General features: G+C 44.0%; 1 protein-coding gene across 1 annotated transcript in view; it reads right to left on the bottom strand.

Annotated features, from left to right (window-relative positions):
- Positions 1-20,283, bottom strand: part of LOC110485616 (slit homolog 1 protein) — a 125,224-nt gene that overhangs the window by 43,202 nt on the left and 61,739 nt on the right. The window contains exons 5-12 of the mRNA XM_036940093.1: positions 16,524-16,595; positions 16,326-16,397; positions 15,771-15,842; positions 13,197-13,360; positions 12,200-12,347; positions 5,765-5,836; positions 2,121-2,192; positions 952-1,023 (exon numbers count right to left, since the gene is read on the bottom strand). Coding sequence (XP_036795988.1) covers positions 952-1,023; positions 2,121-2,192; positions 5,765-5,836; positions 12,200-12,347; positions 13,197-13,360; positions 15,771-15,842; positions 16,326-16,397; positions 16,524-16,595 — 744 coding nt within the window. The remainder of the gene's footprint in view (positions 1-951; positions 1,024-2,120; positions 2,193-5,764; positions 5,837-12,199; positions 12,348-13,196; positions 13,361-15,770; positions 15,843-16,325; positions 16,398-16,523; positions 16,596-20,283) is intronic.

Raw genomic sequence — 20,283 nt, 5'->3', positions numbered from 1 at the left:
TAGGAAGTAGACAGTACAGTGCACTACATAGGGAATAGGGTATGATCAAGGAAGTAGACAGTATAGTGCAATACATAGGGTATGATTTAGGAAGTAGACAGTACAGTGAAATACATAGGGAATAGGGTATGATCTAGGAAGTAGACAGTATAGTGTACTACACAGGGAATAGGGTATGATTTAGGAAGTAGACAGTACAGTGCACTACATAGGGAATGGGGTATGATTTAGGAAGTAGACAGTACAGTGCACTACATAGGAAATATGGTATGATTTAGGAAGTAGATAGTACAGTGCACTACATAGGGAATATGGTGTGATTTAGGATAGTGCACTACACAGGGAATAGGGTATGATCTAGGATGTAGACAGTACAGTTCACTACATAGGGGATAGGGTATGATTTAGGAAGTAGACAGTTTTGTGCACTACATAGGGAATAGGGTATGATTTAGGAAGTAGACAGTACAGTTCACTACACAGGGGATAGGGTATGATCTAGGAAGTAGACAGTACAGTTCACTACATAGGGAATAGGGAATGATTTTGGAAGTAGACAGTTTTGTGCACTACATAGGGTATGATTTAGGAAGTAGACAGTACAGTGCACTATATGGTATGATTTAGGAAGTAGACAGTATTGTGCACTACATAGGGAATGATTTTGGAAGTAGACAGTACAGTGCACTACATAGGGTATGATTTAGGAAGTAGACAGTGTTGTGCACTACACAGGGAATAGGGTATGATTTAGGAAATAGACAGTACAGTGCACTACATAGGGTATGATTTAGGAAGTAGACAGTATAGTGCACTACATAGGGTATGATTTAGGAAGTAAACAGTACAGTGCACCACATAGGGAATAGGGTATGATCTAGGAAGTAGACAGTACAGTGCACTACATAGGGAATAGGGTATGATCTAGGAAGTAGACAGAATTGTACTTACAGCAGTTCTAGAGAGCCAAGACCCTCAAACAGTCCTCTGGGGAGATCTGTGATCTTATTACCATATAGAACCCTGTAGAGACCATATAGAATATGACTCAGTACTATACCAGTAACACTATGACAATATTACCATACAGAACCCTGTAGAGACTATATAGAATAAGACTGAGTACTATACCAGTAACACCATGACAATATTACCATACAGAACCCTGTAGAGACCTTATAGAATAAGACTGAGTACTATACCAGTAACACCATGACAATATTACCATACAGAACCCTGTAGAGACCATATAGAATAAGACTGAGTACTATACCAGTAACACCATGACAATATTACCATACATAACCCTGAAGAGACCTTATAGAATAAGACTGAGTACTATACCAGTAACACCATGACAATACTAGACAACATGGAGCTCAGGATTCTGTTGCCCCATCTGGCTCATATCACTCATAAGAGGGAACTGGAACACACCCAGACTAAAAGGCACGGCACGGTCCCATTCATCCCAGACAGGGCTATCCCCTAAGGGGACACTTACCAACTACCAACCCCTCCTCCTCCCCTGGACCCCCACAGAAAACAAACACACACACTGTCTCCCAGACCTCCCATTGAGGCTGATTCAGTAGGACACATAAAATAAGGACTGTCTGTTTAACTCTATATAAACCCTATACATTATTCACAATGATATGTACACACACACTCCCTCATGATCATGTATTTGCTACAGATGTGTATAACACAGACAGAGACATGTCAACACATACGTTAGTACACACAGACTGGCAGACACACAGACTGACAGATACACAGACATAAAGAGAGAAAGACAGACACACCCACTGATGGCGAAACACACACACAGACACACACACTGATGGCGACACACACACACACTGATGGCGACAAACACACACACTGATGGCGACACACACACTGATGGCGACACACAGACACACACTGATGGCGAGACACAAACTGATGGCGACACACAGACACTAATGGCTACACACACACTGATGGCGACACGCACACTGATGGCGACACACAGACACACACTGATGGCGACACACAGACACACACTGATGGCGACACACAGACACACACACTGATGGCGACACACAGACACACACTGATGCAAACAGACTCACAGCGAGTTGAGGGCTCTCAGGCCTTGGAAAACATCGGGAGCAATCTCTGATATCTGATTGTTACTCAAATCTCTGGAAAGAAGGAACAACAACAGTGTTACAGTGAGAACCATGACCTTTGACCTCACACTCTCTCTGACGTCGCCACTTAATGACATCTCCTTTAGGGGTCTGCTTCCTAAATGGCACACTATTCACTATATAGTGCACTACCTTGGACCAGGCCACTATTCACTATATAGTGCACTACTTATGACCAGGCCAAATAGGAGTCTGGTCAAAGTAGTGCCCTATATAGAGAATAGGATGCCATTTCTCATTTGGGATGCAGCAGACACTGTAAATGCATCCTACAACCTTGGGGAGCTGATATAAACCATGCAGAAGAGAAAAACCACAAGAGGACCAGACTAAGGGGAGGTCTCCTGGGTTCTAGCCCACAGAAGAGCTCCTGTGTTGGGCCGCAGAGGTCCAAACCCTCTCCTGGATTAGATGGCATTTTTTCTTTCTTTAAAAAAAAAACTTTATATATACAGGTTTTTTCTCATTGAGATAACATCTCTTTTCCAAGAGAGACCTGGTCCAATAGCAGCAGGGGGAACAGCGTTTCAGACAAAACAACTTAGACACTAACACAACATTAAACCAAACTGTAAACACATACAGTACAACAAAAACATTCCACGTAAAAAACACTAAAGTCTTGACTACAAACAGCTGTCCCAAAGACAATTACACTCTTCTATGATATCTACATCGATCAAGTGTTTAAACTCCCCCAGTGTGTGTGTTAAGGTACTTTAACAGAATGATGAAATTCAAACGTGTGCACACACACACACACACACACACACACACACACACACACACACACACACACACACACACACACACACACACACACACACACACACACTAACCCTCCACTTCCTACCCCTCATCCTGCCTTAAACCCCCCCTCGCCCTGGCTCACAGAGAGTTCAACTAAAGGGCTCCAAAAACCAGTAGCAGATAACAGATAAGATTCTTACTGTATATAATCACTCTGTAGGGTAAGAGGGTAGGAGACGGGGTTAGGGGGGTGTGTGTAGAGGTCAAAGGTGGAAGGTCAGGAGTTGTATTTGATTTTATTAGGATATCTTTTAGTGCTCATTAGGACTAATCTAAGAGTCCTTAAACGTAAAATAAATAAATAATAGGATCACATTTTCACATACAAAAAGACGACCATAGTCAACCATAGTCCTGCACAACCTTCCAAATTATTATATTTAAATGGTTCTAAAGTATTACTTGATTTTATATATTGAAAGGCTTCTGGTTTGCACAGATAAAGTATTATATTTCTTTATTGTACTAAATAAAATGTTATTTAGCCTATTTGTCTTTTCTGTCTGGAAAACACATAGATGGGGGACAATCTATTCCTCGTATTGACTGAATGTCTGTCTCTTACCAACTGAAGAGAGTTTGTCTGTTTTAAATGGTGGCCAATCTATTCCTCGTATTGACTGAATGTCTGTCTCTTACCAACTGAAGAGAGTTTGGCTGTTTTAAATGGTGGCCAATCTATTCCTCGTATTGACTGAATGTCTGTCTCTTACCAACTGAAGAGAGTTTGGCTGTTTTAAATGGTGGCCAATCTATTCCTCGTATTGACTGAATGTCTGTCTCTTACCAACTGAAGAGAGTTTGGCTGTTTTAAATGGTGGCCAATCTATTCCTAGTATTGACTGAATGTCTGTCTCTTACCAACTGAAGAGAGTTTGGCTGTTTTAAATGGTGGACAATCTATTCCTCGTATTGACTGAATGTCTGTCTCTTACCAACTGAAGAGAGTTTGGCTGTTTTAAATGGTGGCCAATCTATTCCTAGTATTGACTGAATGTCTGTCTCTTACCAACTGAAGAGAGTTTGGCTGTTTTAAATGGTGGCCAATCTATTCCTCGTATTGACTGAATGTCTGTCTCTTACCAACTGAAGAGAGTTTGGCTGTTTTAAATGGTGGCCAATCTATTCCTCGTATTGACTGAATGTCTGTCTCTTACCAACTGAAGAGAGTTTGGCTGTTTTAAATGGTGGACATTGTGAAATAAACAAGCACGTTTTTTTCTTCTTCACTTATCTTGTTGCTTAATGACCAACCAAGAGCGTTGATCATGACTCCAACAGAAGAACCACATCTCCACCTTAAAACAATCCTTGCTGCTTTGTTCTGTTCAATCTGCAGCCTCCTAACTTCACATGCTGATGCATTTCCCCAGACCACAGAACAGTAGTTCACCTGACTACCAATTAATGCTTGGGTTGTTTGACCACAGAACAGTAGTTTACCTGACTCCCAATTAATGCTTGGGTTGTTTGACCACAGAACAGTAGTTTACCTGACTCCCAATTAATGCTTGGGTTGTTTGACCACAGAACAGTAGTTTACCTGACTCCCAATTAATGCTTGGGTTGTTTGACCACAGAACAGTAGTTCACCTGACTCCCAATTAATGCTTGGGTTGTTTGACCACAGAACAGTAGTTTACCTGACTCCCAATTAATGCTTGGGTTGTTTGACCACAGAACAGTAGTTCACCTGACTCCCAATTAATGCTTGGGTTGTTTGACCACAGAACAGTAGATTACCTGACTCCCAATTAATGCTTGGGTTGTTTGACCACAGAACAGTAGTTTACCTGACTCCCAATTAATGCTTGGGTTGTTTGACCACAGAACAGTAGTTCACCTGACTCCCAATTAATGCTTGGGTTGTTTGACCACAGAACAGTAGTTTACCTGACTCCCAATTAATGCTTGGGTTGTTTGACCACAGAACAGTAGTTTACCTGACTCCCAATTAATGCTTGGGTTGTTTGACCACAGAACAGTAGTTTACCTGACTCCCAATTAATGCTTGGGTTGTTTGACCACAGAACAGTAGTTTACCTGACTCCCAATTAATGCTTGGGTTGTTTGACCACAGAACAGTAGTTCACCTGACTCCCAATTAATGCTTGGGTTGTTTGACCACAGAACAGTAGATTACCTGACTCCCAATTAATGCTTGGGTTGTTTGACCACAGAACAGTAGATTACCTGACTCCCAATTAATGCTTGAGTTGTTTGACCACAGAACAGTAGTTTACCTGACTCCCAATTAATGCTTGAGTTGTTTGACCACAGAACAGTAGTTTACCTGACTCCCAATTAATGCTTGGGCTGTTTTCTTAAGAATCTTTCCCAGTAAATATTATATCCTTCTGATCATGCATGCAGTTTTATTTGACATTTTTACATAGATGAGCTATTTGAGACGACCACGATAAGCAGTTGTCTAGCTGCACCCCTCAGTTGGTTTCTACCACTTCCTCAATTTGTACTCCCCCATACTTAATTGCATCCCATGCTGTGTTGGCCTTTTCCTGATGGAACAGACCAACATAACCATAGGTTTCTTGGTGTGCAAAACAAATTTGTTCTGGCAAACCCAATCCCTGATATTTCCCAGATCTACTTGTAGAACTTGCTGTACCTGTTGAACCGATTGTCTTGTTGTATACATTGCAGTATCATCTGTAAACATAGCAGCTTGAGTTTCAGATGAGGCACAAGGAAGGTCGTTGGTATATGTTAAGTAAAGGGGGTTGACTAGTTACATTCTGCGCAGCTTCTTGTAGGAGGTGAAGGCCCCAGGAGGAACTGACTTGATGCCATTCTGCTCCAGACGACTAGGAGGGAGAGAAGGAGGGAAGGAAAAGGGAGAGAGTGAGGGAAGGAAAAGGGAGAGAGTGAGGGAAGGAAAAGGGAGAGAGTGAGGGGAGGAAAAGGGAGAGAGTGAGGGGAGGAAAAGGGAGAGAGTGAGGGGAGGAAAAGGGAGAGAGTGAGGGAAGGAAAAGGGAGAGAGTGAGGGAAGGAAAAGGGAGAGAGTGAGGGGAGGAAAAGGGAGAGAGTGAGGGAAGGAAAAGGGAGAGAGTGAGGGAAGGAAAAGGGAGAGAGTGAGGGAAGGAAAAGGGAGAGAGTGAGGGAAGGAAAAGGGAGAGAGTGAGGGAAGGAAAAGGGAGAGAGTGAGGGGAGGAAAAGGGAGAGATTGAGGGGAGGAAAAGGGAGAGAGTGAGGGGAGGAAAAGGGAGAGAGTGAGGGGAGGAAAAGGGAGAGAGTGAGGGGAGGAAAAGGGAGAGAGTGAGGGAAGGAAAAGGGAGAGAGTGAGGGAAGGAAAAGGGAGAGAGTGAGGGAAGGAAAAGGGAGAGAGTGAGGGGAGGAAAAGGGAGAGAGTGAGGGGAGGAAAGAAGAGAGATGGCGGGAGACAGAGGGGAGGAGAAGGGAGGGGGAGAGACCCATTGGCAATGAGATTCATTCAAATTACACCCATGTAAGATATAGGAGAAACGTAGGTTAGTCTCTCTTTCTCTGTGTGTGTGTGTGTGTAAGTATGTGTGTGTTTTGTGTGTGTGAGAGACAGGAAATGTTGAGGGTATCAGACACAGTTTGACATATTTGTGTGACTGGAGCCGTTAGCTGACCAGGGGAATGCTCACCTGTTAAACTGCCAAACCACTCAGACTGCAGCATTAAACTACTAACCCCTCTGTCTGTCTCTCTCTCCTTCTGTCTGTCTCTCTCTCTCTCCTTCTGTCTGTCTCTCTCTCTCTCCTTCTGTCTATCTGTCTCTCCTTCTGTTTGTCTGTCTCTCCTTCTGTTTGTCTGTCTCTATCTCCTTCTGTCTGTCTCTCTCTATCTGTCTCTCCTGTCTGTCTCTCTCTCCTTCTGTCTGTCTCTCTCTCCTTCTGTCTGTCTCGCTCTCTCTCCTTCTGTCTATCTGTCTCTCCTTCTGTCTGTCTCTCTCTCCTTCTGTCTGTTTCTCTCTCCTTCTGTCTGTCTCTCTCTGCTTCTGTCTGTCTCTCTCCTGTCTGTCTCTCTCTCCTTCTGTCTGTCTCTCTCCCCTTCTGTCTGTCTCTCTCCCCTTCTGTCTGTCTCTCTCCCCTTCTGTCTGTCTCTCTCCCCTTCTGTCTGTCTCTCTCTCCTTCTGTCTGTCTGTCTCTCCTTCTGTCTGTCTCTCTCTCCTTCTGTCTCTCTCTCTCTCTCTCTCTCCTTCTGTCTATCTGTCTCTCCTGTCTGTCTCTCTCTCCTTCTGTCTGTCTGTCTCTCTCTCCTTCTGTCTATCTGTTTCTCCTGTCTGTCTCTCTCTCCTTCTGTCTGTCTGTCTCTCTCTCCTTCTGTCTATCTGTTTCTCCTGTCTGTCTCTCTCTCCTTCTGTCTGTCTCTCTCTGCTTCTGTCTGTCTCTCTCCTGTCTGTCTCTCTCCTGTCTGTCTGTCTCTCTCCTGTCTGTCTGTCTCTCTCTCCTTCTGTCTGTCTCTCTCTCCTTCTGTCTGTCTCTCTCCTCCTGTCTGTCTCTCTCTCCTCCTGTCTGTCTCTCTCTCCTCCTGTCTGTCTCTCTCTCCTCCTGTCTGTCTCTCTCTCCTCCTGTCTGTCTCTCTCTCCTCCTGTCTGTCTCTCTCTCCTTCTGTCTGTCTCGCTCCTGTCTCTCTCTCTCTCTCTCTCTCCTTCTGTCTGTCTCTCCTTCTGTCTGTTATTCTTCTGAGAAAGTCCCTCTTTCTCTCTCTAACCTCAAACACATTCTACTATTTCCTCATCCTCCTCTCACCATCTCTCTCTTTTTCTCTCCCTCCTGTCTGAGTGTGTGTGTGTGTGTGTGTGTGTGTGTGTGTGTGTGTGTGTGTGTGTGTGTGTGTGTGTGTGTGTGTGTAATTGTGCATGTGTGTGTCCTTCAGGTCTAAGAGGTTAAACCCAGGGAGATGTTAAGCTGAGAGATGAGCCTGTGTAAAAGTCTAGGGTTAAGTGTCCATATATGGACATGGTCGGTGTGGAGGGGCGATGTGGTAAGCTGCTGTCAGGGAATAGAAATATCCTTTCTAGAGCAGCTCTGATGCATTAATGATACACACACACACAACTCTTACTGGTCAGATGGCCACATATTCATCTGATTGGATAAACTGTAGCATATACATATATTAATACAGGATATCCAATGACACACAGAGATATCTTATTGGTCAGCGGGCCACCATATTAGTATGCAATGACAATCATGATGATTATACAGTATTTATATGGCCCATGAACAGTATGAATGGTCATATGTGGTGTGGTTATTCTACGTGGTGTGGTTATTCTATGTGGTGTAGTTATTCTACATGGTGTGGTTATTCTGTATGTTGTGGTTATTCTACGTGTTGTGGTTATTCTACGTGGTGTGGTTATTCTACATGGTGTGGTTATTCTACATGGTGTGGTTATTCTACATGGTGTGGTTATTCTGTATGTTGTGGTTATTCTACGTGGTGTGGTTATTCTACGTGGTGTGGTTATTCTACATGGTGTGGTTATTCTACATGGTGTGGTTATTCTATATGGTGTGGTTATTCTACGTGGTGTGGTTTTCCAAGTGGTGTGGTTATTCTATATGGTGTGGTTATTCTACGTGGTGTGGTTATTCTACGTGGTGTGGTTATTCTACATGGTGGATTTATTCTACATGGTGTGGCTATTCTTTATGGTGTAGTTATTCTATATGGTGCAGTTATTCTACATGGTGCGGTTATTCTACATGGCATGGTTATTCTATATTGGTGAGGTTATTCTGTATGGTGTGGTTATTCTATATGGTGCAGTTATTCTACATGGTGCGGTTATTCTATGTGGTGTAGTTATTCTATATTGGTGTGGTTATTCTGTGTGGTGTGGTTACTCTATATGGTGCAGTGATTCTATATGGTGAAGTTATTCTATATGGTGCGGTTATTCTGTATGGTGCGGTTATTCTGTATGGTGCGGTTATTCTGTATGGTGTGGTTATTCTGTATGGTGCGGTTATTCTATATGGTGCGGTTATTCTGTATGGTGTGGTTATTCTGTATGGTGTGGTTATTCTGTATGGTGTGGTTATTCTGTATGGTGTGGTTATTCTATATGGTGTGGTTATTCTGTATGGTGTGGTTATTCTGTATGGTGTGGTTATTCTGTATGGTGCGGTTATTCTGTATGGTGCGGTTATTCTATATGGTGCAGTTATTCTATATGGTGCAGTTATTCTATATGGTGCAGTTATTCTGTATGGTGCGGTTATTCTGTATGGTGCAGTTATTCTGTATGGTGTGGTTATTCTGTATGGTGTGGTTATTCTGTATGGTGTGGTTATTCTGTATGGTGTGGTTATTCTGTATGGTGTGGTTATTCTGTATGGTGTGGTTATTCTGTATGGTGCGGTTATTCTGTATGGTGCGGTTATTCTATATGGTGTGGTTATTCTACGTGGTGTGGTTTTCCAAGTGGTGTGGTTATTCTATATGGTGTGGTTATTCTATGTGGTGTGGTTATTCTACGTGGTGTGGTTATTCTACATGGTGTGGTTATTCTACATGGTGTGGTTATTCTACATGGTGGATTTATTCTACATGGTGTGGCTATTCTTTATGGTGTAGTTATTCTATATGGTGCAGTTATTCTACATGGTGCGGTTATTCTACATGGCATGGTTATTCTATATTGGTGAGGTTATTCTGTATGGTGTGGTTATTCTATATGGTGCAGTTATTCTACATGGTGCGGTTATTCTATGTGGTGTAGTTATTCTATATTGGTGTGGTTATTCTGTGTGGTGTGGTTACTCTATATGGTGCAGTGATTCTATATGGTGAAGTTATTCTATATGGTGCGGTTATTCTGTATGGTGCGGTTATTCTGTATGGTGCGGTTATTCTGTATGGTGTGGTTATTCTGTATGGTGTGGTTATTCTGTATGGTGCGGTTATTCTATATGGTGCGGTTATTCTGTATGGTGTGGTTATTCTGTATGGTGTGGTTATTCTGTATGGTGTGGTTATTCTATATGGTGTGGTTATTCTGTATGGTGTGGTTATTCTGTATGGTGCGGTTATTCTGTATGGTGCGGTTATTCTGTATGGTGCGGTTATTCTGTATGGTGCGGTTATTCTATATGGTGCAGTTATTCTATATGGTGCAGTTATTCTATATGGTGCAGTTATTCTGTATGGTGCGGTTATTCTGTGTGGTGTGGTTACTCTATATGGTGCAGTGATTCTATATGGTGAAGTTATTCTATATGGTGCGGTTATTCTGTATGGTGCGGTTATTCTGTATGGTGCGGTTATTCTGTATGGTGTGGTTATTCTGTATGGTGTGGTTATTCTGTATGGTGCGGTTATTCTATATGGTGCGGTTATTCTGTATGGTGTGGTTATTCTGTATGGTGTGGTTATTCTGTATGGTGTGGTTATTCTGTATGGTGTGGTTATTCTATATGGTGTGGTTATTCTGTATGGTGTGGTTATTCTGTATGGTGTGGTTATTCTGTATGGTGCGGTTATTCTGTATGGTGCGGTTATTCTATATGGTGCAGTTATTCTATATGGTGCAGTTATTCTATATGGTGCAGTTATTCTGTATGGTGCGGTTATTCTGTATGGTGCAGTTATTCTGTATGGTGTGGTTATTCTGTATGGTGTGGTTATTCTGTATGGTGTGGTTATTCTGTATGGTGCGGTTATTCTGTATGGTGCGGTTATTCTGTATGGTGTGGTTATTCTGTATGGTGTGGTTATTCTGTATGGTGAGGTTATTCTGTATGGTGAGGTTATTCTGTATGGTGTGGTTATTCTGTATGGTGTGGTTATTCTGTATGATGTGGTTATTTTGTATGGTGAGGTTATTCTGTATGGTGTGGTTATTCTGTATGGTGTGGTTATTCTGTATGGTGTGGTTATTCTGTATGGTGCGGTTATTCTGTATGGTGTGGTTATTCTGTATGATGTGGTTATTCTGTATGGTGCGGTTATTCTGTATGGTGCGGTTATTCTATATGGTGCAGTTATTCTGTATGGTGTGGTTATTCTATATGGTGTGGTTATTCTGTATGGTGTGGTTATTCTGTATGGTGCGGTTATTCTGTATGGTGTGGTTATTCTGTATGATGTGGTTATTCTGTATGGTGCGGTTATTCTGTATGGTGCGGTTATTCTATATGGTGCAGTTATTCTGTATGGTGTGGTTATTCTATATGGTGTGGTTATTCTGTATGGTGTGGTTATTCTGTATGGTGCGGTTATTCTGTATGGTGCAGTTATTCTGTATGGTGCGGTTATTCTGTATGGTGTGGTTATTCTGTATGGTGCGGTTATTCTGTATGGTGTGGTTATTCTGTATGGTGTGGTTATTCTGTATGGTGTGGTTATTCTGTATGGTGCGGTTATTCTGTATGGTGTGGTTATTCTGTATGGTGTGGTTATTCTGTATGGTGAGGTTATTCTGTATGGTGAGGTTATTCTGTATGGTGTGGTTATTCTGTATGGTGTGGTTATTCTGTATGATGTGGTTATTTTGTATGGTGAGGTTATTCTGTATGGTGTGGTTATTCTGTATGGTGTGGTTATTCTGTATGGTGTGGTTATTCTGTATGGTGCGGTTATTCTGTATGGTGTGGTTATTCTGTATGATGTGGTTATTCTGTATGGTGCGGTTATTCTGTATGGTGCGGTTATTCTATATGGTGCAGTTATTCTGTATGGTGTGGTTATTCTATATGGTGTGGTTATTCTGTATGGTGTGGTTATTCTGTATGGTGCGGTTATTCTGTATGGTGCAGTTATTCTGTATGGTGCGGTTATTCTGTATGGTGTGGTTATTCTGTATGGTGCGGTTATTCTGTATGGTGTGGTTATTCTGTATGGTGCGGTTATTCTATATGGTGCGGTTATTCTGTATGGTGTGTGATGTCTCAATGACCCTACTGTTTTGGCTGTTTTTGTGATGCAGAATAGACATTGGTCTCAATGGGATTTCCTGCTTAAATGAAGGTTAAATGAATAATTCAAATAAATCAATACAAAACACCAGTAAGTAAATTGACCCGGTGTGGTGATGAGCATGAACTGACCATGTCGACGGTCTCAGATCTCACTCATGGCTTCGAGGGGGTGAGCAGGTATGGCAACCTCGTACCTTATAAACCATAGTTAAAGCTTTGTGGTCTTGTTGACCGTGTGTGGTCATGCTGACCGCGTGCAGGACTCACATCTCAGTCATGGCTTCAGGCAGGTGAGCAGGTATGGCAGTGAGGCCCTTGCCTCTACAGTCTACGATGTTGTTACTACAGGAACACATGGGAGGACAGGAGCCAGACGCCAGGCTACACGGCTGGACAAATGCACTGTCACTCTGACCTGGAGAGAGAGAGTGAGAGAAAGAGAGAGAAAGACAAAGGGAGAGAGCGAGAGAGCGCGAGCGAGGAAGAGAAAAAGAGAGAGAGAGTTTAGAATGAGAGAGAGTGATTATTGTGTATTATTGTATGATTATTAGTTGCTATGTAAATACCAGGTGATTTCTGGACAGTAAATAAAAGTCATACCAAGGGAAGGACATGGCATAGAAAGGCTCCACACAAAATCTAGTGCTGTATCTCAGCTGGTGAACTCTAACCTCTGTCTTACCTGAGCAGGGGACCTCTACAGGTAAACTCTACCCTCTAACCTCTGACCTCTGTCTTACCTGAGCAGGTGACCTCTACAGGTAAACTCTACCCTCTAACCTCTGTCTTACCTGAGCAGGTGACCTCTACAGGTAAACTCTACCCTCTAACCTCTGACTTACCTGAGCAGGTGACCTCTACAGGTAAACTCTACCCTCTAACCTCTGACTTACCTGAGCAGGTGACCTCTACAGGTAAACTCTACCCTCTAACCTCTGACTTACCTGAGCAGGTGACCTCTACAGATACACTTTACACTCTAACCTCTGACCCCTGTCTTACCTGAGCAGGTGACCTCTACAGGTAAACTCTATCCTCTGACCCCTGCCTTACCTGAGCAGGTGACCTCTAAAGGTAAACTTTACACTCTAACCTCTGACCCCTGTCTCACCTGAGCAGGTGACCTCTACAGGTAAACTCTATCCTCTGACCCCTGCCTTACCTGTGAAGGTGACCTCTACAGGTAAACTCTATCCTCTGACCCCTGCCTTACCTGAGCAGGTGAACTCTACAGGTAAACTCTATCCTCTGACCCCTGCCTTACCTGAGCAGGTGAACTCGTTCTTCTGCAGTTCAGCCAGGTTGAGTCCCCTGAGGGTTGGAGGGGAGCTGCACTGTGTGTACAGACCCAGGGTGGGCCTCTGTCTCAGCCAGGGAGACAGCCAGGACAGGTGACAGTCACACCTCAGACTGTTAGAGTGGAGACGACTGGAGGGAGAGGAAGAAGGAGGTTTATTGTCCAATGTACCAGGATGTCAAAGGAAATGTGTATTGTGCTTTCCCAACCCTCTGAAAAACACAGAAAGGTTGGTGTAGAGGGTAACCACTTGGAGAGAGAGGGAGAGGAGGGGGGATCCCTTACCCATCTCTCACTGAGACTCTCACTCCAAACCATCATCTGCACACACACACGCACTGTCTGAACCAGTTTCCCCCATACTGTTGTAGCCCTATACTCTAACCCTAACTCTCAGCTTTAACAATGGAGGGGATTCTAGTTGTGTGTGTGTGTGTGTGTGTGTGTGTGTGTGTGTGTGTGTGTGTGTGTGTGTGTGTGTGTGTGTGTGTGTGTGTGTGTGTGTGTGTGTGTGTGTGATTTTCAGGGGCTTAACAGTTTGATTTCCAGGGGCGTCTGTCGTTGGACAGTTTGTTGACAGGAGCTTGGTGCCTTGAAGTCCCAGCAAATCCCCCACAACCCTTCTGTGGTGGGTGGAAGGGGACCAAGTCTCCTGAGAATGGGCCTGGGGGTTTGGGTCCCCCCCAAGAGGCTGGGCCTTTTCTGAGACAGCGCTACATCTCTGATTGACTGGTTTAATGGGTACAGAGGCATTCATACAAGATGTGTGTATCTGAAGTGTGTTTCTCACTAGCGGTTGGCTCAGACACATTTCAGTAGGCATCTGCCTCTGATTCCAACGGTTGCATGTTCAAATCCACTGATAGAACGTTGTTCTTGATATTTTAGTTTTGAGCCCATCTCAAACCTGAAACATTCAGAGTTAACGCCCTTAAAGCTGCAATATGTCACTTTTTGGGTGCCCCGACCAAATTCACATAGACATTGTTATTGAAACAAGTCCAAGGAGCAGTAGATCTGTTCTATGTGCACTACTTCTATGCTTCCCGTGCCTAAATTACATGTTTGCGTCATTTACTTTTGGTTTAGCTTCAAACAGCTGAAAATACAATATACTTGCTTATTTAAAATCACATACATTAGGCATTAGCAACCAGGAAATGGCGGAGCGATTTCTGCATATTGCATCTTTAAGAATTTGGAATTAATGCCTGAACACAACCCTTACCTTAAATATTCAGAGTTAATACCTGAACTTAAGCTTAAACACTTTGAAATGTGACGTTTGGGAAACATGGATGAAGGTGTAATTCTGACATGAGACTGTGAGAGCTGGTTGGCTATGTGTGGCCTGTCAGACTCAGACTCTTCCACACTGATCTTAGGTCAGTTTTGTGTTTTCACCCTAATGGATAAGTTTCGGAAAGGGTGACCAAAGTCCGTATTCTTATAGCATCTCAGAGTAGGAGTACTGGTCTACAATCAGTTTTCCCTTCAAGATCATAATGAATTAGATCACATGGACAAGGGGGACCTGATCCTAGATCTGCACCTGTAGGGGTATCTTCATCCTGATCTGTTTATACAATAACTGTGTCACTGAGTAGTAGTGATGGGGAAAAAACATAGTTGCATATCACAATATTATTCTTGACATTATATACAGTAAATACACATTGACTCCAAGTATGGATTTGTAAAAAACAGGTAGTGTTAACTAGTGATAGTCGGCTGTAGCTGCGCCAAAACTAATCTAAACAAAATGTTCTCCTGCTCTCTGGTCTCTCTGCAGCAGACGCATAGCGAGCGATATGTTCCCAGATAGCACAGTCTGCCCAACGTGGGCTCGATGTCTCCCGGGTACATTGGGAAGATGCCGTTTACACAGTGTTCGCTCATTGCCAAGACGTCTTACAGATGTACAGTTCTACATTCTACAGTTCTGCATTCTACAGTTCTACATTCTACAGTTCTACATTCTACAGTTCTACATCGTTTACGCGTCGGTCAGACATCAACATTCTATTCTGATGTCTCTCTGACATCTTCCCAATGGGAAAACATTCCCCAAACAACACATTCCCCACGCAATTTGATATGTCGGCCACCTAAGTGTCATGAGTTCCCTGGCAGTGCATGTTATCTGGGTTTGAACATCAAATCACAATCAAATTGCAGAATCGAATAACAATTCATCTAGAATCGTGAGAATCGCAATACATCTAGAATCACAATGCATCTAGAATCATGAGAATCACAATACATCTAGAATCACAATGCATCTAGAATCATGAGAATCACAATACATCTAGAATCACAATGCATCTAGAATCATGAGAATCACAATACATCTAGAATCACAATACATCTAGAATCACAATACATCTAGAATCACAATACATCTAGAATCACAATACATCTAGAATCATGAGAATCACAATACATCTAGAATGGTGAGAATCGTAATACATATTGAATCGGCACCAAAGTGTCATGAGTTCCCTGACAGTCCTACTGAGTAGTGAGCAGAGAGGGACTCACAAGGTGTGTAATTTGGGCATGTGGTTGAAGCTGGAGACTGGAATGCTGCTTATGTTGTTGTTGTTCAATGTGCTGCCGAGAGAGAGAGAGAGAGAGAGAGAGAGAGAGAGAGAGAGAGGGGGGGGGGGGAAAGAGGGATGAAAGAGGGAATGAGAGAGAGGGGGAGAGAGGAGAGAGGGAGAGAAAAAGAGAAAGGGAGAGAAAGAGGGAGAGAGAAAGAGAGAGAGGGAAAGAGAGAAAGAGAGAGAGAGAGAGAGAGAGAGGGAAAGACAGAGGTAAAGGAAAAGAAAGAAAGAGAGAGAGAGGGATAGAGAGAGAGAGAGAGGGAAAGACAGAGGCAAAGGAAAAGAAAGAAAGAGAGAGAGCAATAGAGAGAGAGTGTGAGAGAGAGAGAGAGAGAGAGAGAGAGAGAGAGAGAGAGAGAGAGGGAAAGACAGAGGCAAAGGAAAAGAAAGAAAGAGAGAGAGGGATAGAGAGAGAAAGAGATAATATTAGTTGACATTCCTTAGGAGAAGAAAGCTGCACACAGACACAGTCTCTCTCTATAATACTTACAGAACCTCCAGAGTTCTCAGAGCACGGAAGGCCCCCTCCTCGATGCAAGTGATGTGGTTCTTATCCAGTTGACTGTAGACACAAAACACATATAATGGCTTCCATGAGAGAGAGAGAGAGAGAGAGAGAGAGAGAGAGACAGAGACAGAGACAGAGACAGAGAGAGAGAGAGTGTGTGAGAGTGTGTGTGTCACTCACAGGTTCCTGATGTCCGTGGCCCCTCTGAAAGCTCTCCTGGGAATGGCTTGGATAGCATTCTCACTAAGGTCCCTGAGAAGGAATGAGGGAGGGAGGGGGTGCGAGAGAGAGAAAAAAAATGGGAAAAAGAAGGAAAGACAATTTAAACAAAGTGTAGCTTTTCCAATGTGAAATTCATGTAGAAAGAAAAGAGCTATGAAAAGAAGAAGAGTACGGATCAGAGTGTGGATCTGTGTGGATCAGACATTGTGGATCGGTGTGGATCAGACATTGTGGATCAGACATTGTGGATCGGTGTGGATCAGACAGTGTGGATCAGACAGTGTGGATCAGACAGTGTGGATCAGACAGTGTGGATCAGACAGTGTGGATCAGACAGTGTGGATCAGACAGTGTGGATCAGACAGTGTGGATCAGTGTGGATTTGACAGTGTGGATCAGACAGTGTGGATCAGACAGTGTGGATCAGACAGTGTGGATCAGACAGTGTGGATCAGTGTTGATCGGTGTAGCGCAGACAGCGTGGATCGGTGTGGAGCAGACAATGTAGATCGGTGTAGAGCAGATAGTGTAGATCAGTGTAGAGCAGACAGTGTAGATCAATGTGGAGCAGACAGTGTAGATCAATGTGGAGCAGACAGTGTTGATCAGTGTGGAGCAGACAGTGTAGATCAGTGTGGAGCAGACAGTGTAGATCAGTGTGGAGCAGACAGTGTAGATCAATGTGGAGCAGACAGTGTAGATCAGTGTAGAGCAGACAGTGTAGATCAATGTGGAGCAGACAGTGTTGATCAGTGTGGAGCAGACAGTGTAGATCAATGTAGAGCAGACAGTGTAGATCAGTGTGAAGCAGACAGTGTAGATCAGTGTGGAGCAGACAGTGTAGAGCAGACAGTGTTGATCAGTGAAGAGCAGACAGTGTAGATCAATGTGGAGCAGACAGTGTTGACAATTGTGGAGCAGACAGTGTTGATCAGTGTGGAGCAGACAGTGTTGATCAGTGTAGAACAGACAGTTTAGATCAGTGTGGAGCAGACAGTGTTGATCAGTGTAGAGCAGACAGTGTTGATCCGTGTGGAGCAGACAGTGTAGATCAGTGTGGAGCAGACTGTGTAGATCAGTGTGGAGCAGACAGTGTAGATCAGTGTAGAGCAGACAGTGTTGATCAGTGTGGAGCAGACAGTGTTGATCAGTGTAGAGCAGACAGTTTAGATCAGTGTGGAGCAGACAGTGTAGATCAGTGTAGAGCAGACAGTGTAGATCAGTGTAGAGCAGACAGTGTTGATCCGTGTGGAGCAGACAGTGTAGATCAGTGTGGAGCAGACTGTGTAGATCAGTGTGGAGCAGACAGTGTAGATCAGTGTAGAGCAGACAGTGTAGATCAGTGTGGAGCAGACTGTGTAGATCAGTGTGGAGCAGACAGTGTAGATCAGTGTAGAGCAGACAGTGTTGATCAGTGTAGAGCAGACAGTGTTGATCCGTGTGGAGCAGACAGTGTAGATCAGTGTAGAGCAGACAGTGTTGATCAGTGTTTGAGCAGACAGTGTTGATCAGTGTAGAGCAGACAGTGTAGATCAGTGTGGAGCAGACAGTGTAGATCAGTGTAGAGCAGACAGTGTAGATCAGTGTGGAGCAGACTGTGTAGATCAGTGTGGAGCAGACAGTGTAGATCAGTGTAGAGCAGACAGTGTTGATCAGTGTAGAGCAGACAGTGTTGATCCGTGTGGAGCAGACAGTGTTGATCAGTGTTTGAGCAGACAGTGTTGATCAGTGTAGAGCAGACAGTGTTGATCAGTGTAGAGCAGACAGTGTTGATCAGTGTGGAGCAGACAGTGTTGATCAGTGTGGAGCAGACAGTGTTGATCAGTGTAGAGCAGACAGTGTGGAGCAGACAGTGTTGATCAGTGAAGAGCAGACAGTGTAGATCAATGTGGAGCAGACAGTGTTGACAATTGTGGAGCAGACAGTGTTGATCAGTGTGGAGCAGACAGTGTTGATCAGTGTAGAACAGACAGTTTAGATCAGTGTGGAGCAGACAGTGTTGATCAGTGTAGAGCAGACAGTGTTGATCCGTGTGGAGCAGACAGTGTAGATCAGTGTGGAGCAGACTGTGTAGATCAGTGTGGAGCAGACAGTGTAGATCAGTGTAGAGCAGACAGTGTTGATCAGTGTGGAGCAGACAGTGTTGATCAGTGTAGAGCAGACAGTTTAGATCAGTGTGGAGCAGACAGTGTAGATCAATGTGGAGCAGACAGTGTAGATCAGTGTAGAGCAGACAGTGTAGATCAATGTGGAGCAGACAGTGTTGATCAGTGTGGAGCAGACAGTGTAGATCAATGTAGAGCAGACAGTGTAGATCAGTGTGAAGCAGACAGTGTAGATCAGTGTGGAGCAGACAGTGTAGAGCAGACAGTGTTGATCAGTGAAGAGCAGACAGTGTAGATCAATGTGGAGCAGACAGTGTTGACAATTGTGGAGCAGACAGTGTTGATCAGTGTGGAGCAGACAGTGTTGATCAGTGTAGAACAGACAGTTTAGATCAGTGTGGAGCAGACAGTGTTGATCAGTGTAGAGCAGACAGTGTTGATCCGTGTGGAGCAGACAGTGTAGATCAGTGTGGAGCAGACTGTGTAGATCAGTGTGGAGCAGACAGTGTAGATCAGTGTAGAGCAGACAGTGTTGATCAGTGTGGAGCAGACAGTGTTGATCAGTGTAGAGCAGACAGTTTAGATCAGTGTGGAGCAGACAGTGTAGATCAGTGTAGAGCAGACAGTGTAGATCAGTGTAGAGCAGACAGTGTTGATCCGTGTGGAGCAGACAGTGTAGATCAGTGTGGAGCAGACTGTGTAGATCAGTGTGGAGCAGACAGTGTAGATCAGTGTAGAGCAGACAGTGTAGATCAGTGTGGAGCAGACTGTGTAGATCAGTGTGGAGCAGACAGTGTAGATCAGTGTAGAGCAGACAGTGTTGATCAGTGTAGAGCAGACAGTGTTGATCCGTGTGGAGCAGACAGTGTAGATCAGTGTAGAGCAGACAGTGTTGATCAGTGTTTGAGCAGACAGTGTTGATCAGTGTAGAGCAGACAGTGTAGATCAGTGTGGAGCAGACAGTGTAGATCAGTGTAGAGCAGACAGTGTAGATCAGTGTGGAGCAGACTGTGTAGATCAGTGTGGAGCAGACAGTGTAGATCAGTGTAGAGCAGACAGTGTTGATCAGTGTAGAGCAGACAGTGTTGATCCGTGTGGAGCAGACAGTGTTGATCAGTGTTTGAGCAGACAGTGTTGATCAGTGTAGAGCAGACAGTGTTGATCAGTGTAGAGCAGACAGTGTTGATCAGTGTGGAGCAGACAGTGTTGATCAGTGTGGAGCAGACAGTGTTGATCAGTGTAGAGCAGACAGTGTGGAGCAGACAGTGTTGATCAGTGAAGAGCAGACAGTGTAGATCAATGTGGAGCAGACAGTGTTGACAATTGTGGAGCAGACAGTGTTGATCAGTGTGGAGCAGACAGTGTTGATCAGTGTAGAACAGACAGTTTAGATCAGTGTGGAGCAGACAGTGTTGATCAGTGTAGAGCAGACAGTGTTGATCCGTGTGGAGCAGACAGTGTAGATCAGTGTGGAGCAGACTGTGTAGATCAGTGTGGAGCAGACAGTGTAGATCAGTGTAGAGCAGACAGTGTTGATCAGTGTGGAGCAGACAGTGTTGATCAGTGTAGAGCAGACAGTTTAGATCAGTGTGGAGCAGACAGTGTAGATCAGT

This window comes from Oncorhynchus mykiss, chromosome 13, assembly GCF_013265735.2.
Source record: "Oncorhynchus mykiss isolate Arlee chromosome 13, USDA_OmykA_1.1, whole genome shotgun sequence".
Lineage (NCBI taxonomy): Eukaryota > Metazoa > Chordata > Actinopteri > Salmoniformes > Salmonidae > Oncorhynchus > Oncorhynchus mykiss.
Note: the sequence above shows the minus strand (reverse complement) of the source record. Positions and strands in the feature narration are given on the sequence as shown.